Genomic DNA, 24,395 nt, shown 5'->3' on the forward strand with positions numbered 1-24,395 from the left:
AATGATATGAAATCACCATCTCTCATACACATATATAGTAACATACTGAGACAGACAAGTCACCAAGTGTCTTGCTCTAGGGAAGCCGTGTCTGTCGACCGCTGCCCAACTGGTGTCTGTGTGGACAAATCTTATGGTGCAATTTTCATGGACTTGCAGCAGACCGTTAACTTCTTTGCCTGTTTTGTATCTTTTTAGCTTTGAGACAATACCCATGAAAACGTAAGCTTTATAATCCCCACCCCCCAAACCCTTTCCCCCCTCCCCGTCCTAACTCCTCCTGTCTGTTTTCTAAGTATCTAATTGTATCCTCACTGGAGGTTTGTTCATAAACGCCACTGCTGAATTCATGTGGTGCTGGGTTGGTTCGAGCTCATAGCCTTGGAATGCGTTTCTGGTGGAGGCATTTCTCTGGCTTCTTTTTCCTGTGCAGTCTTTTTGAAGAAAAAAAAATGAAAAAACCCTTATCAAACACAAAGGGCTGTTTACTATCAACACCTTAAAGACACACATATCGATCACAGTTACTCTGTATAGTTACACTGTAAGATATCACATTTGTACTATGGCTATTTTGTACACATTATATACTTGTGCTATATGTTAGCACTTCTGTATCAAGGCTTAGCCATTATAGTTACTCAACATCCTTTCCCACCAATCGGTGGATAGCATGCCATATTTGTGAAGTCCCTTTTTTTGTTCCTCCGCCGTTTATTTTATTTGCTTGTTGTCTTTTATTTTTTGTTTGTTTTATATTTTTTACAAAAATAACATTTTGTTTCAGTATGGAAATGGGTTATAATGGTTATCATAGTGAGCACATACGAGGTATCGCAAACCCTGTAATGAGAAGGTAAAACACTCTTGCATCCCTTTGGATTGCATGCTAATAACTTGCATGCATGTTTTGTTTTGGATTGTTTTGTTTCTTTCCTTCTTTGTTTGGCTGGCAGGGCAGAAATAAGGGAAGTCACAGTATTTCTGTAGGGTGTGGGTGGGAATCATGGGTAAATCATGTAGTGGGAGAAGCATAGTGCATGCTGGGAGAGGAATTGGCCCCTCCTCCACACATATGGGTATCACCTGTGTCTTCAAGTACTGCCCTGGGTGCAGCTAAAGCTAACGCTAACGCACTGATCGCCTCGCTGGCTAGTGCACCCAGACGAGCTAACTCTTCCTAACCTCGACTCTGAGGCTGGGCCCGAGTGCTGCAGCTGGACGGGTGCGGTGCGACTGACTAACTGCATGCTGCCTGCGCAGTGCCTGCATGCTAGGAGGAAAGTGGGAGAATTGCACATCTGCGCATGCTTGCTTTGAATCATGGATAATCAGTACACCTGAATTGTCTGGGCTCTGCTTTTCGATTGTTGCATTGTTTTTTTATGTATGTGTGTGTGTTTTTTATTTTTGTTTTGGTGAGCGGCATGTCTGATAGCATGTGATTTGGGATAAAGCTGATAGCATTTGATTTGGGATACAGCCGAAACAGCTGCCCTGTGTCTCTTACAGTAACGTTAACTCATACAGTACGGACTCTAACTGCATGCCTTTTGAATGGGCCCTGCATGAGACAGGCTGGAGACCCCCGTGGGAGGAGGAGGAGGAGCTTGGCAGCCACAAGGGACCACAGTGACACGCGTGACACACATGAGCAGTTATGCCTGCAGAATTTATCGAGTGCAAAACCATGGTGGCTTTAAGCCCCAGACGCAGATAACAGCCCCACGTGCTATTTATATTACACACCCTCTGCAGAGACAAACATGACTGAATCCAGTGGAATGTCAGACATGTAGCACATTTCCACAGTCTAGACCTTCAAATTATTGCTTCCATATCAGTTCATTACTGGGGTACTTCGGTATCCGTCCTACACGGCCCAGGCTCCATATAGGCATCCAGTGTTGAGAGCCTGCTGGTACGGGACACGTGCTGGAGGGCAGCTCTTATGTGGCATGGGAAAGTGGTCACCCTGGTCCTCTGTCAACCTGAAAGAACATTATGGAAAAGGGGCTGCTGTGGGGGTGGGGGGGTTCTCTTGTATAACCTTTTCTGGAGTCTGATGCTCTCTCTCTCTGCGCCCCCCCCCCCCCCCACCCAGCATCCCTGCCTACGACACAATGACTAGATTCCCACGAGCCTCGGCACCCCCCCGACACGCTGACTGGTGAAAGAGACGGGCTGGATCTTGTCCTGTTTTTTTTTTTTTTTTTTTTACTCTACTTTTTTTTTTTTTTTTTTTTTTTTTTTTCATGTTGTCACCCAGCTCTGGAAAGGTACTCTTGAGTCTCATCTCACACTTGTTCATGTCCATTCTTTTTTTACTTCTTCTTTCTGTCCGTCCACCTACCTGCTCCTCGTCGCTATTTTCATAACCACTAACAGATAAACTCATAGCTCATCTTCCCTGTGGAGAAGCTTTTGTGTGTGTTTCTTCCTTTTTTTTCAGCTCTGTTCTTTTGAACATGTTAACTTTTGTAAGTTGTCTGCTTATTGACATCCCTGTGAAGACCATGCTTACTGTTCGCTGATGTTAAGAGGAGAGTATCTCTAAACATCAGTGCTGGAGAGGAACATCCATTTTGTTCTCAGAGGAGCTGGTCCTCACAGCCTGTAGCTCACCACTCTTGCCTTCCGTCTGTTGTTGTTTTGTCTCTTTCTTCATGTCACGCTTCATCTCTTTGTATTTTAGGCTTTACGTGTGTGTGTGTGTGTGTGTGTGTGTGTGTGTGTGTGTGTGTGTGTGTGTGTGTGTGTGTGTGCGTCCGTGTGTGTGTGTGTGTGCTTTTTAATGCTCAGTAGCTCAAGTAATGCTTGCCCCTCTCTGTTTTATGTTTACAGTGCAATCATAAACTGGCATTGAGTCTTTGGATTCGCAGTAAGTATACTTTTGCATCTTCTGGTCAGATTGCATTGAATGTACAGTACTTATTGTGTCATACTGATCGGTAAACATGCAAATACTACATACGTGATTATTATATATATTATTTTACGCAGACAGTATATAAGATGCTGATTCAGTGATCACTTTCTCTCCTCCAGCTTACCCACTTCTCATGGCCACTTATAAGAATAGACAAAGCCTCTGAGTCTCCATCATCTCCATGGGGATTCCCACCTTAGAAGAAGCTCATGGAGGAGCCAGAGTCTCAGACTCTAGTCAGACTCATCCCCCTCTCCTTCTTTCCTTTCTCCTTATGGACACACACCTGTCATTCATTTTCGTTTTCGTCTTCGTCGCTTCGCCATTAGGATGCCCCGTCTCTGCCACACAGACGTGCCAGAGGGTCTTCGCCACGCCTGCTGACAGTGACCCTCTCACGTTGACTAGTAGGTAACTGGTGAACGCTGACTTTTTTCCAGAAAGAGGCCTGTGGGACCTTCTGAACGACCTTTCTACTGCATGTTTCTATGTTTACAATAGTCCAGGGCTGCACAGAGAGAGGCCATGCCGCGCCTAGAAAGGATCGGGCACCAGTGACCAGTATCTCAGATTCTGTGGCTTAAAATGTAGGGCTCATTAGGGAGTTTTGAGTTGCTTCCACTGACTTTTTTGTTTTTGTTCCATTTTGTTTTAAAGCCATGTCTGAAGCACACTGCTTGCTCTTTATACTTACATTCTCTTGATCGTTTACTGAGATTTTGTGTGTCTCTGTGTGTGTGTGTGTGTGTGCATGAGTGTGTGTGTGTGTGCGTCTGTGTGTGTGCGTGTGTGTGTGTGTGTGTGTGTGTGTGTGTGTGTGTGTGTGTGTGTGTGTGTGTGTGTGTGTGTGTGTGTGTGTGTGTGTGTGTGTGTCTGTATTCAGCCATGGCAACCGCTTGCCGAGTAGGATCGATCAATATTTCAGCAGGACTTAATAATGAAACATGTTACCTGGAGATGGTTCCTACGAAATTCAACGAAATCATTCTCATCGCAAACAATGCAGCTTCCGTGTAGAGACAGCCATCTTGGATTCATCCATTAGTGGTCAGGAAAGACACACATGACACACTGCATTGTATTGTTTTTGATATTTCTTAAAGTTAACAAAGCTACTGCTAACATGAGTTGTTGTTGAGCCATTCTGAGGGTGAATGGGTTCTTGCCTTCCCTGAGTCGTGTTTGCAGGATGATCTGATTTTCTTTTTCATCTTGAAATGTCCTAGAAAATATATTCTTTATTGATTCTGTAGCTATAACATCTCCAGGTTGTTTTGAGTATTACGAGCAGCATTAATCATTTTTTAAACTATTCCCATTGACTTTACTAATATTGGACATTATGAATTAACATAATGTGAGCTATTGTAGTTTTCAAGCTAAAGAGCAGAACCGCTATTTGAAGCCAAAACCTCTACAGTAGGTCTCAGGTGCTAGCGCTAGACCTAACATATGCTTTTTTTTCCACATTTCTTAAAGAAAAATAAAATGCATTCTCTTCCATAGTCATTGATACATAAAGTAATCAAAAGGGGTGTATGTATCTATGAAAATTTGTAAATATACATCTTCTGATCATACCTTGTCAACACACTGGTCCTGAAATATTATATTCTAAAGAAAAGAAGAAAAAAAAACAGATCTTATTTCACGCATTTTATATAATGTATTTCATGTAATGTGTATATATATATACATTACATTATTAGGTACCTTGAAGCTTCATAATGCAACAGGTCAGGTTTGCTTGTGACCGCCACCTCTATTACTGCAGCCAATCAACCGCCATAAAGCTTGCTTGATACTTATCATGAGCCTGACTCAGTAATGGCATGAGTGCAGACATCAGTCTTTTTGTTATTTTGTGTACTTCTTAAACGAAGCAAGACCCATGAGAACATGACAATGTGGAAGTGGTTCTAGGTGATGACTCGCAGGCCATAACCAAGGGTGGTTCAAGCCCCCAAAGGCAAAATAAAATTGAGATTTGTTCTCACCCATGCAGTGAAACTCAGATGCACTCACTCCAGTTCTCTTCCTTAAAAATACTTTAATTTCTATTTGAGGGCCAGGTTTGATGAACACAGAAGTCTGCTCTCAGTGCCAATGCATGTCTCAGGATCATGACAATGTTACCTAGCAACACTGCTGTTTATAGCCTACAATCCATTCATCCTGAGGAAGAGAGAACGAGAGAGAAAAGTCGAGAGGGACAAATGAAAACTCCTCACGCTTTACCTTTGAGCGCTTATTCAAGAGCACTAACTTCCCCACCGTGGGCAGGGGACTCTCTGTTGTGACATTCAGCTTTGGTTAGTGTTGTTCAGTGGAGGCACAGTTGGTGTTTGCTTTTGCGTGTCGCCTGACTGTAATGTATAAAATGTGAATAAAATGACAAATTTCATGGACTTAACGTTTGTTTTCTGGGTCCAAATCACACGGGATACAAAAGCGTCCCACTTCATGATGTCTTTATTGCATTGTACTTAAGTTAGTGATAAATTACACTATGCACTTCTATGAAAAGACATATGTTAATATGATGTTATGTTAATAGAATTAACCTTCATAACAACATGTGATAATATAAGAAGTAAATTGTACCTATGAGCACATTAAGTACATACCTATGGATACTATGGACACAAAAAGTGGGGCATACATTTATACGTTCACACGTTTGAGACCAATCTGGGCTCTTTGGTGAGCAGCTGAAATGGCCAAAGGTTACAAGCAAATCAGGAAACCAGTCCAAAAGGCGTGTATCAATCAGGAAACTTCCAAAAACACATTCACCAATCAGGAAACCAACCCAAATGATATGCACCAATCAGGAAACTTCCGAAAACATGTGCACCAATCAGGAAAACAATCCAAAAGACATACATCCTACATTAAATGGTGGGAATAGAATGTAATTCCGAAAATCCGCAAGAAATGTTAATATCGTTTCCAGTATCTTTAAGCATAAAAGCAGAGGCAATATGTTAGTCAATTAATAATTAAATGAGCATATCTGACACATCTGTCAGACATACTGTATATGTATATATTGTACAGTAACACAAAACACATTATCATGCCTTGAGATGCTGTGCATGGGAGAGGGAAAATCCTGCATGCTTTATTCTGCTGCCTGCTCCTTCCCAGGCTGACCCAGGAACATACCTAGCTCTGGCCTGGTGTGGATTCATGCCAGATTTATCCCAGAGTTAACTGGTTTCTGAACTGATGCTTTCACACTAATTATTAATTCAGAACTATCAAGCTATTTCTCTACATCCATATACACGTCTGTGCTTCAACACATTTCTGATCAGGAGACCTTTGTCAAATTAATTTGAACTGGCAGCTGGAGACATTGACATTAATCAATTCTCCATAAACCTTTTCCAACGTATCGAAACAATCCGCAAACGACTTCATAATAACTGTAAATAAAAATATAAAATTCATCAATTTTTTGTGTGAACTTTTGACTGAAACTTTACAGAATCCCATATAATACAATAACTAGAGCAAGCTACCCTAGCCCACTGTTTTGGTGTTGCTCTTTCCTGTGTTGTGAGGCATTTAGATGCACAGAGGGAGATGAGGGAAGTGAGAGAGAGATGAGGGAGGTGAGAGAGAGATGAGGGAGGAACATTGAACGCTGGCACTAGTCCACAGAGTGCCCGGCTTTGATTCCACCCGTGAAGCGGAGTCCATGCGGATGTTTACATAAGAGGTCTCACATCGGTGAAATGAGATCTCGCTTCCTGGCGGGGGTTGATTGCTCGGAAAAATAGACACAAGTGGTACATGCCAATTAACCCTCATCTCACACACACACACACACCACCACCATCATCATTGGGGCATTCTGTGGGTATGTTCCTTATGCACAACTTAAAATGTAAGACGTAACTTTCCTAAACCAATGAGGGAATAGGCATCTTGAAGGTTTTAGCGGATGCATCTCTCTCTTCGCTTTGCTGAAAACATAACATTTATTAAAGCACCTTTCTTGGTACGACCATAATTAATCTGACTCCATTTTCATTGTCTGACTCCACTCAATTAGGAAATCAGCCTTAGCTCCTAGCTTTTAATGTAGATTGCTACCTGTTTTTGTAGGCTGATCTCCAACTAATTTATTTGATCCAGTGCAGAGGCTGGTCAGCAATCAACCGCTGTATAATAGTATTAACAGTTCTGCTGTAGCATGTCTAGTCCAATTGAGTTAGTCATTAACCTCAAAGTCTTACACTTTATGCCGCTTTGGGTATGAAACTCCTCCTAGCCAGCCATCGTGGAAACACCAGTACCTAAGAATACTTCTCTAGTTAAGAATTTCTACCAGAGGCCACAGAGTTTCAGAGGTCAGAGTTTAACAATTTGTTTCGTCAGGTACAAGTTACTAATACAGTTACATATTATTGTAATTGTGGCACGGTGGCTCAGGTGCTTGTACTGCCGCCTCACAGCAAGACGGTCCTGGGTTCGATTCCCGCATGGGGCGCTGTTTCTCCCCAGACCTTCAGTGCTAAGGTGGGCTATCTCCCGGGCCTTTCTGTGTTGAGTTTGCATGTTCTCCCCGTGTTCACAAGGGGTTTCCTCCACTAAGAACCCCAACAGAAAAACATGCAGAAGAACAGAACACTTTCCTGTCCGTCCCTGACCAAGACAGACGGATCACTTGACTTGGTCCCCGGGCGCCATAAAGGCTGCCCACTACTCCTGGCTGCCCTGGAGGAAGGACAGTCCAGGATGGGAAAATCAGAGGACAAATTCACTGCAACCTCTTCGGCATGTGTGTGTGTGTCCTGTGTCGCCACCCTAAAATGCACGTGTGTGTTGCTGTGTGTCTTAGATACGGTATTGACGGTATAAGACGAATAATCTAAAGTTACAAGTCTAAAGGAAACATACTGGACTGGACTGTCCATCCAAACACACAGAGAATATGAGCATACCTGGCTGCTTTAGAAGATGGCTACGCACATAGTGCGGGAGTCCGGTTTACAGAAAGCTACAAGTTCTTTGACTGTCTTCCCCTTAAAGACCCATTTCGTCCTGCGTCTGGTTTATTAATTACCCACATGGATAGTGGTTTCCAGTGATGAGAATCACACATTCACAGACAAATGGAGGGGGTTCTCACCCAAAGATGGGGTGTGCCCCCTCCAAAGAGAGATAACTTTACAACTCACAGAGACCAGAATTCTCATGTCTCTGAAATCCATGTTAAGACTAATCTATGCAGCTGTTGGACTGAGACCACTTTACCACTCAGACTGAGACCATTCAAATAAGTTCAAACATGATAAAGAAATCATCTTCCAATGCAAATTTATACTTTAGCATTCTTACATTTATTTCTCTGCCCCTAGTTTCACCCCGGCATGGAAAAGCACGGAGAGAGAACCAGAGACATAGGTTTGAGATAAGAGTCTCAGCAGGGAGTGGGAAGATCAACAATTGGGAAAGTGCATCTCTGGAATGTTTGTTGGGGGCACCATAAACCAACACCTAGCCCCCAACAAATGAGTAGTTTACCAGAGGAAGAAGGCCATCTGTGACTTTCCACTCCAAAGATCCATTCCTGCCTTACAAAAACATGCAATGATATTTATTTTGTTTGTGTCTGGCCGCCACACCACACACATGCTGAGGGCCAAAGTGATATATCCTGTAACCAGCCCATATTTTACCCACTTCTTTAAACGTTTACATTTTTTTCTCTGCACGATGACTGAAAATAAATGCCATCCTACAGCCACTTCTCTCGCGTCTCTATTACTGGGCATTCTCTGGTGCGCCGCAGGCCACTGGTGTACCACAATGCAGGCGCATTTTTTTTACGCTGAGGAGGAAATCACGAGACGTGCAGATGAACAACAAAACTGTTTGTAAAAGCAAAACCTTGGTCTCCACAGTGACTTCGCTGCCTTTTGGGAAGTGTTTTCCTTCAGTCGCGACCACATGCACTCCAGTGCGATTCATATTGATCCCTATATAAAAAAAACGTTTTTAAAAGATTTCCGCGTTTGAGGGAAATTATATAAGACTGTCTTAAAATAGAGAGGGCGTGGGTAAGGGAAGGGTATGGATGCCCTTTGGCACCACCCCCTCCTCAGCCTCTCCAATTGGTTTCATATGTGTTCTCACATCTCATTGATAGTCCCCAGACTGCCACTGTGGGGGTGGGAAGGAAAGGAGGAGAGGGGGGTTAGGAGGTATGGAGGCACTCAGAAAGGGAGGGGTTCTTCTCTTATGTTCCCTGGAAGAGAACCGCACTACCTCTGCCCCCCCCCCCCCCCCATACACACCCACACACCCCCCGGCAATATCCCTCCCCCTCCTTCCCCTCCCTCACTCTCTCTCTCTTTCTTACTCTTTTTTTAACCTAAATGTCCCCTTTGTGTGTGGAGCACATAAATACCGGTGCAGAGAGCCTGGAGCTCAGTACAGTCTGAAGCCTCCCTCCTTCTCTCTCTCACCCTCTCTCTCTGGTTCAGTGAAGACTTCCACAGCAGAACTCCAGTCAGCATGCGGACCCGCACCGCCGCACTTCTCCTCTTCCTCGTTGCCTGCTGTCTGTGGGCCGTGGAGGGGCAGGATGGGGCCCCTCGGCGCAGCGTCTGGGATGACCCGGTGACCTTTGTCACCAAGGACAAGGACAGGTGTGCCATGCATGTGACGGGCCAGGGCGACATGACAAACCTGAGGGTATCGTGCCAGGGCCGCGACCGCTCATACTGGTGCGACTACCGTGGCAAGCCGCAGATATGTCGCTCCTACAACAACAACCCGCGCCACTACTTCACGCAGATCATGTGGGACCTGCGCAAGCTGCAGCACGCCTGCCAGGGCCCAGTCACCTACAAGCCCCAGATGTGTAAAAAGGCGTCCGACGAGGCACGGATGGTGTTCGTCGGAGCATCCCCGGACGCTGACGCCGCCACCACCTCCTCGCAGCCGCAGAGGCCCTACCGGCCCACCCAGACTCGCCCAGAGGCCACCAGGCCGTACAGACCCCAGCAGTACAGACCCACCAGGCCGCAGTCAGCCAAACCCACCAAGCCCGACCAAGCCAAATCAGACCAAGGGAGGCCATCGCCTCCCAGAACAGAGTCGAGGAACAACAACAACAACCAGCGAAAGCCGTCGACTTCCAAACCATCGACTCCCTCCCCGACACAGTCAGCGTCAAAGATGGAAGCCAAGAAGATAGCTAAAGATCACTGCTGGAGGTCCCTACAGGGCGTCTGTACCTACGTCATCGGATTATTTCGCAACTAAGAATTAAGGGTAAGCAGAATGGATAATATAGTGATAAGGAATGATAAATAGTGAGAGTAAACACTGGCACTGTCAACCAGATAGAAAAACGTATTTGAGAGCATGATGCATTTTGGAGCACCTTACTATAACTCATATATCATAACTATAACTTACTACAACTGGATATAGTTTTAGTGGACCTGTCTTACTGTATGCCACTCTGTGTCACAGGTTTCAGGTACATATGAAGAGGACTGGAGAAGGCCGAGTAACGGACACCTGGCGTGCTCTCTCCGTCAGGAGGAGGGGTCTAATTATGACTGGCAGGGATTAGCCAGCATCCACTCCATCACAAAGCCACTGGTGACATTTCTATCATTTCCGTCACTTTTTTACCTGCCACGATTTATGTGCAGATCTGTGGTATTGGGGATACCATGGTAATACAGTATATTTTCATTTTGGAAAAGTGAAACCCTTTGAGTACTCCAATTTGGGTCACTGTGGCAACTGCAAGCATTCTCTGTAAACCAAATGCTACTCGGCAGGAGTGGGCTGATAGTTATTTTATGTATCCTCTTATTTTCCATTGTACAGAATGGCTATGCTGCGCATGTGGTGGAGAGGTGTTCAAATGTTTAGTGAAAGTTGGGCAAAAAAAAAGCGGTCATACTCCTTGCAGCATAGCGAAGATTGGAAAGGGAAACTATACACTAACCGTAGGGCATATGCAACATCAGTTTGCTCCGGGAATGTACAAAACTGCGTAAAGCACGGACAAAAATGTGATATGATTGACAAGTTTAAAGGGGTATATTTGGCAAGTGTTACCACTGAGGAGTAAAATCGATCGTATCGATGTATACTTGTTACTTGTTTATGAAATAAATCAATGTGTTCTTATGTTTTTGTATGCGTTGTCTTTTCTAAACACGATTACTGCTTGTTTGCTATGGTTAGCACAACAGAAGGGAGGGTTGCCGAACAATGAAAATTTAAATATTTCTGCACAGGCAATAACGACTTTATTTATAACGCCTCAGAGGTATATTGTAGCATTACAAGAAAGGTAAGGAGCAGAATGTCCATAATGATTGAGTAGCCTATCCTCAAGCAGTAGAGGGCACTGTACAGCCATGCGACCCGTTCCATCCGTCTATGCCAGTCGTTCTCAAAGTGTGGTCCGCGGACCACTGGTGGTCCGCCAGTGCCCCGTAATGGTCCGCGACGGCAAAAAGTACATTATTGCGACATTTCTAACATACAACTCAGAACGAAGAGAACACAGTCAGTAGTAGCCTAATATATTAAAGAGTTGCCTAACCTATTAGCAAGGGCATGGATTGGTGGTTTAAGAGAAAATTAAATGAGAAAGCCTCTGACAGACAAGGAGACGGTGCAACGGCGAGATGGTTCAGCCGCAGTGGGCATCATCCCGCCGCGGAGCTGCATTAAAACAGCGTTTTTTTTCTCCCACTGCGGAGACAGCAAGATGATAACTATATTATGTGTTGTGTGACGTTGGATAATGACAACTCTTAATTATGAAAAGTTGACTACTAGGATGGCTTTATTAATGCCAGTCGGCTAGCCTACTGTTGGTAGGGAATTACTGCATTCGCGTGGTCGGTAAGCGCATTGGTTGTGTTGTGTGATACATTGGCGTGTCTGAGTGTGTGATGGGAGTATGAGGCTGTGAGCGAACTATAGTTTGTAACATAACCAAGTCAGTCATAATCATCTATAACTAGCCTACCGGTATGTAAAAAAGGAGTGCCCACCCTCGAAAATCATGTGCCGCTAACAATTGTCTGGGTAGAAGGCCTGTTGTTCCGGGGATATACTATTCAGTTAGATGGTCCGCGAGTTTTTTTTTATTGGCTAAGTGGTCCTTGGTCTGAAAAAGTTTGAGAAACACTGGTCTATGCTAAAAAAAAAAAAGAGCGCTTACTTCGCACTCTCCATCACTCTCGGCACAACGCCCGTATAGCAATTTTAGAATATGATTTCCTCTTGTGTAAAGATTTAGACAAAGGATTTTAAAAGTAATTTCTGCATCATAAAGCATAGTCTACTCTTCGTCTTCTCGTTAAGATGGGACTCGCTGCATGGTTGCAATAAGGACCCATATTTAACATCCCATAAACAGACTGGCAAAGTGAACGTTGTTTCAGTGGGTCTGTGGTTTCGTGTTCTGTCAAGATAATGAGGGACCTGTCGAGTACAAGGTGGAGTTCTGAAATGCAGCACAGCCTACTGACCCTTTGCTTTCAGAAAATAGTAATTTTGTTTTAAACGGTACAATCAATCGAAATTCAATTGTCAGCATCTAGATTTTAACAAAGGAAACATTACCACAGTCAGTTTATAACTTTGGACTAAAATAAGTTCAGTTAACTGTTCAGTTAACTGTGAGAGGTTAACTGTTCTTATACTATTCCAGCAAGTAGTGAAAAACCAGCCGTTCAGAATTTCTCCACAACAGAAAGGAAAAAGGGACCTGTTATATCAAGTTACCATACTTATCATAATTAACATTCCATTGAAGGATTAGCAGCATGTGTGTGTGGAAAGGTAGGGGGGTGTAAAAATGTGCTGCGTTCTGTCAAGGAAACTGGGTCCTAATTATGTCGTAAAATTCGACTGAACAATCTGCGTGTGTGTGCGCGCGCGCGCGCGCGAGCAAGCAAGCTTAACTATAAAAGGCCCATTCGACCGCACAGGTGTCCCAACAGAATACGCATCTTGATTGTGTTGCTATCCAGTCATTTTCAGGTAAGTCTTTTTTGTCAACCTTTGTTGTTTCAACGTATGTTGTTTCATGTAGCACACCAGTACTGCTCATTGGTTCTGTACAATCTTTACAATCAATCAAGGCTAATAACTTTCTGTTTACATTTTGATAGGGTTTAGATCGCACCCGATGACCAAATGATGCACTTAAGCACTGCCGCAGTGTTGCTGGTCCTTGCGTGCATCTCCGACCAGATACTTGAGGCAGAATGCCAAAGAGAAAAGGGGAGAGGAGGCAAAAGAGAATCGCAGCAAAGGTTATCGGTTCCGCCATCTGACAGAAACGATAACGGTCCCAAATCTGCCGGTGGGAAAGGAATATTCAAGGGCAGGTTCTCTGCCAAAGATAAAGCTCAGTGCACCTGGGTGGCGACCGGTGACGAAGAGTTCGTGCTTGGTGTCACCTGCAAGAAAGGAGCGAAAAGTTTCGACTGTGCGTATGTCGCCAAACCAACCACTTGTCCACAGTACGCATCCAATGCCAAACTTTACTGGAAGCAAATTGCTCGTTCACTTAAGAAACAGAGGAAGTTGTGCTATGACGGAACGTCACTTATCAAAGCGGGTATGTGCAGAAAAGCTCCGGAGGACGCACATTTTAAACTCAGCCAAACGCCCAAAGAGACGGCTAAACCGAAAAGCGCTTCATCAAAGGATAATGAACTGTGTCAAGACCAAATTGATAAAAAAACATTTGCCGAAGAGTATTGCAGTCATTCATGGACTTCTCTATGTGCCTTCCTTTTCACTATGATTCAAAGCGAGGATTGTTAAACTGTTTAATTTGAGACAATCTACTGCTGAACTGTCTCTAACACAGCAACAGGTTCCCGCACTTTAAGGGATTACAAGATAGCATTTTAAGATTCAGAAGAAAAAAAACCTGATAGCGTCTGAACATGTAGTGTACATATGAAAATAAATGTAGCTTTATTTTGTCACATACTTTATTCTTGTTTGTCTTGGGCTTGTATTTTGAAAATGTTGTAAAATAAAGTTTTGCCATATATGAATGACACAACCTCTTTCCTTGTATGGAACTGTGTATTTCAGTAAGATTTCAGAGCAACCTTAGGCCATTCAGCTAGAAGCCTACCGACTGGACATTTTAAAAACCCATTAATTCACAGCATATACAACAAGAGAATAAAAAAACTATAACAATAAAAACAAATGCCATAATGTTACAGTAAGACTGTGTATGCATATGTGTGTTTGGGGAAGTCGGAGCTGATGTGAGGGTAGCATAATAATATGACAAAGATATATTGAATGGGCATGTGGGTGTGTCTGGGCGTCTGCAGAATTGTCTGCACATGTATGTGTGTGTGTGTGTGTGTGTGTGTGTGTGTGTGTGTGTGTCTTGTCAGAACATAGCAGGTCTGCCATCCGTACTCCACTTCTGGTGTCTGTGTTGGAATTCAAGCACTGGTTTTTCATGTGTTTTCATGACATCTCCCCCTTTCCCCCCAGTCCAACAGCATCCAGCTTCACACTCACCCAGATAAACCAAACGGGCTGCTGATGGATATCTGCAAGACCTATGTCAGAGTTCTGGTCTAGGGGTTAGAAAGTTCCTGTGGTGAACCAGCACAAGGATCCCTCTTGTTTCAGGCCCAGCATGAACCTCTGAAAGGAGTTTTGCTGACTCTGTTGGGTTGACCCCTCAGTCCACAGAGCCCTTGACCAAAGCCATGCAGCAGCGTGCTGATTCACCCTGTCATTCTTGCTTATAGGAAAAGTTCATGGTGTTCTTTTGAAGTGCAAATGTGAAATGAGGAGAATTGTGGAGTGCAAAGGACACTGAAGGTATTGAAGGAATTCTTCGGAATCCTTGACAGATCACCTTGAAGGAGTGTAACGTGTACCACACAAGGGTCATCCTTCCCCTGAGGGTGTATGGGTCTTGACACTTTTTTTCAAGCAAGACATACTCACACACACACACACACACACAGAAGTACACACACTCTCTCTCTCTCTCACACACACACACACACACACACACACACACACACACACACACACACACACACACACACAATCACACTTACTCACACACACATTCTATGAGAACTCACCTCCTTACCCAGCTGAACCCATTTACCTCACAGCCAAAACTAAAGAGCAAAATTGAAAGACATCAGAGAACTATCCATCGCTGAAGATGGTACGGTGACATTTCCTATTATCACCAACTCAGTGATGCTGCCTTATTACCTACAGTTTTGAGACCAAGCTGTATGGAAGCCTCTTGCAGTTGAGTATAACATACACAAGAGGTGCTCTCCAAGAGGCTAGACACAAAAGCTAAAATCCAGACTGTTTTACAGGCCCGTTGCTCACCAGTCTCAGCTAATTGACTTTTCTTCTGCGTGGTCTTTGGCGAATCCATTGGCAGGCGCAGTGGTCTGTCTGAGGCAGCCCTTTGGACAAACTCTTCTTCAAATGAAGAGTGCTAAGGTTAAGAGCGTGTTAAAGGTGCACCGTATATCTGCAGATGTACTGCAGAAAGTACAAAGAGCTTAGATTATTGATCCAAGGAACACATTCAGCTGAATTCCAGCATTCAATCACAGCATTCATTGTACCAATGCTGGGACTGAGCACCTACTGAGGTTCAGCCATTTTCCTGTCTTTCAGTGGACAAAGAAAACCAAAGAACACGAAAACCAGACAAATAGTATTTAAAGTTAAAGCCAACGTTCCAGGAAGCTCACCAGTTCATTTATGTCGTTCTCACTGTGGTAAACCAGCAGTACAGTTGAAGCTTCTCTTAAAAAGAATGATATTATTCATATCCACATATAGGATGCTCATGTATTTGAAACCATAAAGGCTATGTCAGCTGCCTCTGTCTATTTTGAGTCTGCACATACTTTGTGAGCCGTATGGAGACCTGCGGTTACATAGGAATTGTATGAGGGCTGGAGACCCTGAGGTAGACAACATGGCTTGATTGGCATGTACGGTACACGTGCCTGTGTCCCCTTCAGGCCTGGAGTCACACACTGTTATCAACATGTTTGCAAGCTGCACCCTTGGACTGCAGCGGTCCACCAGATAGAACAGCAGGAACGAGAGTCTGAGACAGCAGACCGCTTATGTCGCTATGACCACAGATGAGTACTTACTGCGCTGAACGGCAGTACATTTAGTCTTTCTGCAAATAGAATTACAGAACAGGGATGTCTCACATGTCATTGCACGTATTCTCTGAGAATAGCGCTGACTGGTGTAATGGGATTTCTGTACATATGTCTTCACACGTGCCACAGAAAAAGGCGCTAGACCATTGGTGGGAATTTGAAGAACAAAATTACATCATTCTGGGTGCAACCCTACTCTCATGTAACACACCATACCCTCTATGGTTCATGTTCCTCAGCCCTGAACTCACAGAAGAGGAAAATATTTACCCAGAAACACCATGTTTGGTATGCTGGTGTTAGAGCGGGGAAAAGATAGCATCGCCATGGAAACAAGCCTGTCTTTGATCCAACACCCTCAGCCCCTCGGTGGTTCCGTGCTGCTGCCGTGCAACCTGGGGACATGCTCTTAATGGGGTCCATACATCACTCCAGTCAGGGCCAGCCACAAGCCTGTTGCCCGCCTGGGGGGCGCATTGGACAGCTGCCGGTGCCTCAGAAGGCCTACAGAGATCAGAACAGAGTTAACCATTTAAAGTCAAGCTGGGTACAACTCCCCTGCGCTGCTAAAGGGTTGGGAGGATTACATCACATGACAGGGGCTTGGATGTGATGAGACATGCTCTGAAAAGCATGCTAGTGGATGTCTTTCTGTGCTGTGTAGTGAGGGGAACCTGGTCTAGAAAGAGAACTAGAATGTTCCTCGAAAGTGGATCTTTTGGCAGTGTGGACAGAGTCAAGGGATTTTCAAGAGGGAGTCATTCTGAGACTCTAACAGGTCTATCAATCACAGATGCTTTAGTGACTCTGGTAACATGGTAGTGATGGACTTGGTTCACACATACACACACACATTGTGAATGGTACGATGTATATTAGCGAGGTTCTTGCACGCAGACTTTATTATACGATTCAGCCATATTGACCATAGGGAGAGGAACAACTGCGTTTTATTGCCACACAAATCCTCAGTCCACAGATGAGAAGCTCAAAGTTTACCTGCCACTGCTACACTAACGTTCTTGTAAACTTCATAGTGATGAAGCAGGTGCACTGTTTACGTTTATAGCCTGAACTTCACATTTTATTACTCTCTGCCTGTGCATCAGACTTTGTCATGCTCTGATTTGTCATGTCTCTCTCTCTCTGTCACACACACACACACACACCCACAGGTAAGGGCACACCTACACATCCACCCAATCACACACACACACACACACACACACCACAAAAGACGCTTGTCCTTCGTCGTCTCATAGGTCTATCTCTCTCTCTGTCACACACACACACACCCACAGGTAAGGGCACACCTACACATCCACCCAATCACACACACACACACACACACACCACAAAAGACGCTTGTCCTTCGTCATCTCATAGGTCTATCTCTCTCTCTGTCACACACACACACCCACAGGTAAGGGCACACCTACACATCCACCCAATCACACACACACACACCACAAAAGACGATTGTCCTTTGTCATCTCATAGGTCTATACCAGATCCCTTCAACTTTCGTTTCCATTTGCATCTCAGTGTGCGTGGCCTGTGTGTGTGTGTGTGTGTGTGAGTGGCCTGTTGAATTAGAACCATGTGGACGGAGGTGGCCTGACTCCACACCCTTCCCTTCTGAGCAACACCATTGGCTGAGGGCTTGACCCTTAAAAGACTGACAAACCAGCAGTGCATTCGCCCAACGCGTGTTGGGATTTGGATAAAACTATGCCAGCCAAGGGGTTTAGTAAAGAGGTTTACAAACACACACACACACACCCACAGTGTAAATTCCTCCACAACTAGTTCATTGTTTGTTCATTGAGAGTAAAGTATTGGTGCCCTGCAGTTTATCAGAGGTTCAGAAACACTAATTAATGAGAATTAGCCAACAATGTCCAATCAGAAGAGGCCCAGTGTGTTGCGGGTGTTGTCACTTCCAGTCAAAAAGGCTAAACAGCCTATCCAGTCTAAACAGCTTTTTTGTGTGATAGCAGGTAATGAGCTAAAGCTAAAGCTGGGTAATGAAATCTGAAAGCAGTGTTAGTCAGAAAAAAAGCCTACCATGTGTCTTACCATAAATTATATGTAATTCATATTCCATTATTTCCAAAGGGTGTGTGTGTGTGTGTGCGATGATCACGCATGCCTTATGCAGTGTGGTGGATGTGTGTGCACATGTGCATGTATGTGCATGAATAAGATGGTACATTTTCTTCCTCAAAGCAGCTCTCTGTCTTGCTAATAAAACATGATAAACTATCGCTATAGCCTTTACCTATAGGGCTCTTTCTTATATTCACTTTTAAAAAGCATTCCCATTACATAACCCACCAGCTAAGAGACATACCGGCACTCTATTTTCTTGCATAATGTTATCCACACCAGACTTGTTTAATAGATAAGACCCCTTACGGAGACAATCTCTACCTAAATATTTTCCCGTGATTGTTTGTAGTGCCAATGCAGTATTGGTCACTCAGCGGCCTGGTTACAAAACTGCAGTCGCAGAAAGCGAGCGGCTGTACGAGCGTGTAAGAACACGCGAGGACGAGTGGCTCATTTCTCTTGTTTAGGCAGCGAGTGATGCTGATTAGATAGAAGACAAAGTGAGTGAGTGCTGCAGCAGGACGGTCCCCTAGGGATCCCAGGGTGGTTAGGCTCTGTCCAAACAAAGCAACCAGTGTCATGTAGGAGTCAGGCCCACCAGATCTGGGCCTCCTGTTCCTGTCTTTAACTGATATCTATATACTTAAAACTGACAGATACTATTCTGAAACAAACACAATCAAAACAAAGTCCCTAGCAAATGCAGGCTACGTCCTGTAGTGGTTATTTTTGGGCTCTACCATTATGTCTTTTCACCACAGATCTGCTTGCCACTGGAGGGAGCACTGCCCTGGAAGATTGTTTTTCCCTTGTATCACAATTGTTACACCACTACGCCAATCTAGTGGTTGACGATGAACTTGTTGTAACCTTACTATTACTTGTTGCATGGTGGTCAGTGCAATGACAAAGTATTTATTCATAAACAGGCCTGTTTCCACATTTATTATTATATTAATATAGGTGTCCTGGAATTGAAGAACGTTTTTTTTTCATACTTGATGTCATAACAAATATGAAGTCATTCAATATTGATGTTTAGAATATGATACACTTATGATACAATTTACATACAGCCATCAAAGGCTTTTGTTTACCCATGACTGCTTTACAATATATTATAACTTCTTTGTAACTGCCGTGGTTAAGTACTTGTTGTTATATATTGATTGAATCATTCTACACTCCTGCCATGATATGTATGGTCACACTGTGAATGCCTTCAATGAGCAATTACTTTTCAATTCAAATATCCAATAAAATATTTCAATGTCATCTAAAAGTAATCAAAGAAGAATACGTTTGGAGAGCTAGAATAGCAGACAGAAATTGAACTCAAACTGGATTTCTTCAGACTGACAGATGACAGTAAGGCCAGATTTCCCCACAGGAATCATTAGTCATTTCCTCCACACAGGTAGAGCAAAGCCTTCTGGTAGTCCCCTGCTGTATCCTCCTGGCAACAAAACCCACAAACAAACAAACACAGACACAGACACAGACACAGACACACACACACACACACACACACACACACACACACACACACACACACACACACACACACACACACACACACACACACACACACACACACATACAGACACAGACAGTCAGAGGAAGCATGTTTCTTCAGCAGCATCAGGCCATGAATTAATAAATGAATGAATGAATGAATGAATATTTCAAAGCACTGTGAAAAATACATCTGAGTCCAGAGTTGTGTCAATCAATGTACACACACACACACACACACACACACACACACACACACACACACACACAACACACACACACACACACACACACACACACACACACACACACACACACACATACACACACACACACACACACACACACACACACACACACACAGCTACATAATGGAAGTGACACTTGTCCCTTTGTAATGAGGGACTGGTCAGTTTTAAGTGAGGGCCAGTGAGAGATGTAGAATTTAGAGAGAGAGATAAAGAGATAAGCATTTTTATATTTATGTGTTGTGAGTCTGGTTGAGTGGAGAGACTGTTCCTGCTATCAAGACTGACCAGTAACCCACAGGGAGAGGAAGAAAGAGGCACCAATGCCTGCAAGAATGATGAAATTCCCCCAGGGCTGTTGTTTGGGCGTGTTATTTGTAGGTGTGTGTGTTTTATTTTGTTTTTGTTTTTCCTGTTTGGACATCTCCTCAGGGCAGAAGAGGTGTTTTTTGTTTTAATGACTCTTCTGTGTGTGGTCACCTTTATGGTATTGTAGAGGGTCCTGTGTGTGGTCACCTTTATGGTATTGTAGAGGGTCTGGCGGTACTTTATGGTATTGTAGAGGGTCTGTGTGTGGTCACCTTTATGGTATTGTAGAGGTCTGGCGGTACCTTTATGGTATTGTAGAGGGTCTGTGTGTGGTCACCTTTATGGTATTGTAGAGGGTCTGGCGGTACAGGCGCATGTGGTGGGTTCTGATGTCAGCATGTCACCCTCACTCCTGGACACCATATCCGGATCAGAGTCTTGTCGTCTGTACCCGCACGCTGACAGAGTAGTAGAACAAGACCAAAGTTAAAACAAGACCTGCTTGAAACTGGAGCTAGTTTCAAAGCTGCCATGGAGGAGTCAAGCTAGCCACTTAAGTGCTCCATACAAGAGACAAAGCAAAACATTCTGGACATAGCCATGGTAAGCAGTCGTGAAAGACATTGTCTAAGACAAAGAAAGACATTGTCTAAGACAAAGAAAACTTTTTTCGACTCACTTTCGCTTTCAGGTTCGTAATCAGCTTGAAACCATCATACCCTGGTCAATCTATCTCAACAGGAAACTGCTAAAGAGAGAGTTCTGCTCTGCCTTTCCATTGTTTGGCATTTGCACAGCACTCTGAAGGGAGGTGGCGAGCTCCTCTGCTGGCTAAATCTAGCAGGACAGCTAACATTACACACGGCGATCACAATATTCACTTATATTATGTTATTTATCATAACACAATATACTGTATATCTCTAGTCCAGAGATCCCTTACACTCATGCTGTCATGGACACATTCGGCAAAGTAGGCAGGAACACTTCTGATACATTTCACTAAAAAGAGGGACAAGAAAATGTTAGTCAGAAAAAGAACATGTCTGTTCATGTGTCTTACCATAAATGACATTTAAATGCCTATTCCATTATTTCCAAGGGTTTCACTTTACAGATTGTACATAGATGGCTATCTTTGTGTACACGTGTGTGTGTGTGTGTGTGTGTGTGCGTGTGTGTGTGTGTGTGTACAAGGTGTACCTTTTGCAATTGACTATGACTAAGTGGATAGGAGCCATACGTTAGTCTCTTCTTCTCTAATGGTGTCATTTAAGACGGGTCACATTAGGGTTTACAGTTTCATGTGTTCAGATAAGGTGTACAGCCCTAAGTGTGTGTGTGTGTGTGTGTGTGTGTGTGTGTGTGTGTGTGTGTGTGTGTATGTTCGTGTGTGTGTGTGTGTGTGTGTGTGTGTGTGTGTGTGTGTGTGTGTGTGTGTGTGCGCGTGTGTGTATGTATAAGGTGTATGGCCCTAAGTGCTCTCTCACCCACGGCCAGCAACACCTTCTCCACATTTCCTGTGAACTCGTCCTTGATGCTCTCCTCAATCTCACACCCAGCAATCTTTTTGTAGGCGTCAAACACTAGACATGCACATAAACACGATCACGTTTTTTTAGGTGTCATTTTGGACAACAGGCCATATTTGCACTTAAACCAAACACATACACATACACATACGCACTCACACACAAACACACACACATGCATACCTTCTCGCAGGTGCTCAACACTCCGGGTGCTGAGGATGTTGACAAACTTGCCCTCGTCTGTGCCAAACTTCTCCTCTCCCGCAGAATACAGCTCCTGTGAAGCACAATTACCACACATCATCAGTCAGCCCTCTCCCACAATCACAGCACTCCCCCTACTAGTGGAAGTTAGACTTGCCAAGACCACCCTGCAGATTAACAATGCAGAAGATAGCGTGCCTTTCTCATCCATGATACAAATTTTGTGTACTGTAAATCTCCTCACACCTTTATGGAAGTTTAATAAATTGTTAAGTGCCTGTGTCTCTCAGGAAGTCTAACTAGGGCCGTTACAAAGAGGAAAAGCCTTGAAAGATTCAGGGGCCCCAACCCTGGACTAGGGCCCTGGATCATGCCAAGCTGTGTAGACATTAAACTTTAGAGCTTGAGTTATATCAGGGGACCATGGGTTCTATTAGAAAGAAATTGAATGCAATGCATTGTGGGGCCCATGTCACACTTCATTGGCCAATGAGAATGCCTGTTAATTCCACCAGTGTTCATTACTATTTCATGCCCCCACCGAGGTGTGAGTCTCCGACCCACCTTCGCATCCTTCTCGACTTTCGCCTCGTCCACCCCTTCCTCTCTGTTCGCCTGAGTGGGGAGAAGAGTGAGAACCAGAGACAGAAGGAGTGAGAGAGAGAAAGAGAGAGGGAGGGAGGGAGAGAGAGAGGGGGAGGGGAGGGAGAGAGATTGAGAGGGAGAAAGCCAAAGAAAGGTCAGACCATCAGCAAAGATGAGTGATGGCACAGAGCTCCTCCGACACGCTGTTTTCTGAGAAGGGCTTGATGAGTTTCGAGCCATGAGCCCCTTGGTCACCCCTGCGGATATGAAGTTACAGCCGCCATCCACCTGAGGAGCATTTAATCCCGCAGCGGCACCTTTAATTACTTACGAGTGACATCACCGCGCCACTCTCATTACCAGCACGGGACAGGCCGTCTCTTTTGTCTCTCTTATCTCTCTTGTCCGTCCTGTCGCTTGCTCTCTTTTACTCCTCGTATGCTCACCTGCTCTTTCGCTCCTCCTCTCCTCCTCCTCCTCACCTCCTCCTCTTTCTCCTTCTCTCCCACTCCATTGCCCTTAATCTCCTGGCTGACACTTTAGCCCTGATTTTTTCCTCTCTCTCTTTCTTTCTGTGCACCTCTCTGTCTGCCCCTCTTTTGTCCCTCCTCTTTCTATTTTCTTCTCTTTTCTTTCATCTGTCTGCCTCCCTCCTTGGCTGGCCCTCTCTGTTATCCCAGACCCTTCTCCTCTTACCTGCAGGAGAGTCACGAGCATCTTCTGGTAGTGGCCTGACGTGTCTCCCATGATGTCCTTCTCCAGCTTGCCACCATGGTCTGTGCGTGAAACATGAGACAATGGCCAGGTAAAACCTCTCACACTTGCCTCTGACAAGAGGCGTTAATGGTTTCAATACACCTGAATTGGAGGCGTTGTGTTTTATGAAAGCTCGCCTGGCAGGATCCAATTAGCTTGCATAAAATTAGGGCTTTTCCACCCTCTCTGGTGACAGTGTCAGGTGATCTCTAAGGTTTAGTCTTGCTCAGGGTTAGACGTGACTATCATGTTGTGACCAGAGGAACTCTAAATTGTGTCCGTCAATGGCAGTGAAATCTACCACTGACACCACTGACTATATGCGTAAGCTTATGACAATTAAAACTGTACTGTCATTTATGAATCAGCACCCCGGCTTTACACTACCTAATTGGAACAGAAGAATATTTAGATTATTTTGACATTATTTTGATTTTATCAACCAAATGTTTCCAATCCATATTTCCTCAAATTCTTACACAGTTATGTTCAGAGGCATAGGTAATATATGACTGGCTCCACGAGACTGTTAAATGACATAAAGTTAAACCCAGTAGTCCACCAGACTGCGAAACAAGGTGGCTGCCCAGGTGGCTTGCGGCGCTGGCCCTGAGGGGAAGCTCTGAGGCCAAAGCATGCATATTTGAAAAGTAAAGGGTCAGTTTTCTTGGGTTTCTCAGCCCAGCACTTAAGGTGAGAAACCTTAATTGTTTTGGCCGACTAGTTTTACACAAGACCCAGTAGAGGTGAAGACTCTTCTAAACCTTTAACACAGAAGCACACAAGGTTTGGTCTTGTCTGAAAGTCAAGGTGGTGTGTCTGTTCAGGGAGAATCACGACCTCTGGTACTTTCTTCCTTACCTTTTTTGTAAGCCTTGATGATGTCCTTCATCTCTTCAGGAGTCCTAGACGCCAGGATCTCAATCAGGACATTATCCTCCGTCCCTGCACCCTGTAAAACCAGAGGATGGAGGCAGTTTGTGGTTTTGTTTTGTAA

The 24,395-nt window shown here is 44.3% G+C and overlaps 4 protein-coding genes across 5 annotated transcripts in view; 3 read left to right on the forward strand and 1 right to left on the reverse strand.

The window, feature by feature from the left end:
* The window catches only part of prom1a (prominin 1a), a 62,213-nt gene extending 58,492 nt beyond the window's left edge, over positions 1–3,721 (forward strand). Inside the window, exons 25-29 of the mRNA XM_031557886.2 lie at positions 199–222; positions 788–856; positions 2,105–2,279; positions 2,845–2,881; positions 3,049–3,721. Coding sequence (XP_031413746.1) covers positions 199–222; positions 788–856; positions 2,105–2,174 — 163 coding nt within the window. The 3' untranslated portion in view covers positions 2,175–2,279; positions 2,845–2,881; positions 3,049–3,721. The remainder of the gene's footprint in view (positions 1–198; positions 223–787; positions 857–2,104; positions 2,280–2,844; positions 2,882–3,048) is intronic.
* A 5,561-nt stretch (positions 3,722–9,282) lies between these two features.
* On the forward strand, positions 9,283–11,423 carry fgfbp2a (fibroblast growth factor binding protein 2a). The gene is made up of 2 exons (XM_012830809.2): positions 9,283–10,222; positions 10,427–11,423. The coding sequence occupies exon 1, from the start codon at positions 9,461–9,463 to the stop codon at positions 10,211–10,213; it is 753 nt and encodes a 250-aa protein (XP_012686263.1). The 5' UTR covers positions 9,283–9,460; the 3' UTR covers positions 10,214–10,222; positions 10,427–11,423.
* A 750-nt stretch (positions 11,424–12,173) lies between these two features.
* On the forward strand, positions 12,174–14,013 carry fgfbp1a (fibroblast growth factor binding protein 1a). Of its 2 annotated transcripts, none has more exons than XM_031587389.2 (2): positions 12,174–12,970; positions 13,102–14,013. In XM_031587389.2, the coding sequence occupies exon 2, from the start codon at positions 13,127–13,129 to the stop codon at positions 13,760–13,762; it is 636 nt and encodes a 211-aa protein (XP_031443249.1). In that variant the 5' UTR covers positions 12,174–12,970; positions 13,102–13,126; the 3' UTR covers positions 13,763–14,013. The 2 variants fall into 2 exon arrangements, with proteins under 2 accessions (XP_031443249.1, XP_012686611.2); XM_012831157.3 differs by having other exon boundaries at positions 13,109–14,013.
* A 5,322-nt stretch (positions 14,014–19,335) lies between these two features.
* The window catches only part of anxa5a (annexin A5a), a 7,712-nt gene continuing 2,652 nt past the window's right edge, over positions 19,336–24,395 (reverse strand). The window contains 10 exon segments of the mRNA XM_012830820.3: positions 19,336–19,705; positions 20,659–20,717; positions 20,720–20,746; positions 20,749–20,779; positions 21,265–21,323; positions 21,812–21,907; positions 22,037–22,130; positions 22,622–22,672; positions 23,339–23,418; positions 24,260–24,350. Coding sequence (XP_012686274.2) covers positions 19,646–19,705; positions 20,659–20,717; positions 20,720–20,746; positions 20,749–20,779; positions 21,265–21,323; positions 21,812–21,907; positions 22,037–22,130; positions 22,622–22,672; positions 23,339–23,418; positions 24,260–24,350 — 648 coding nt within the window. The 3' untranslated portion in view covers positions 19,336–19,645.

This window comes from Clupea harengus, chromosome 20 (genome assembly GCF_900700415.2).
Source record: "Clupea harengus chromosome 20, Ch_v2.0.2, whole genome shotgun sequence".
In the NCBI taxonomy this organism is placed as follows: domain Eukaryota; kingdom Metazoa; phylum Chordata; class Actinopteri; order Clupeiformes; family Clupeidae; genus Clupea; species Clupea harengus.

Bases quoted from the DNA above. Each gene is read 5' to 3' on its own strand.
- fgfbp2a (XM_012830809.2), top strand. From the start codon at position 9,461: ATGCGGACCCGCACCGCCGCACTTCTCCTCTTCCTCGTTGCCTGCTGT.
- fgfbp1a (XM_031587389.2), top strand. From the start codon at position 13,127: ATGATGCACTTAAGCACTGCCGCAGTGTTGCTGGTCCTTGCGTGCATC.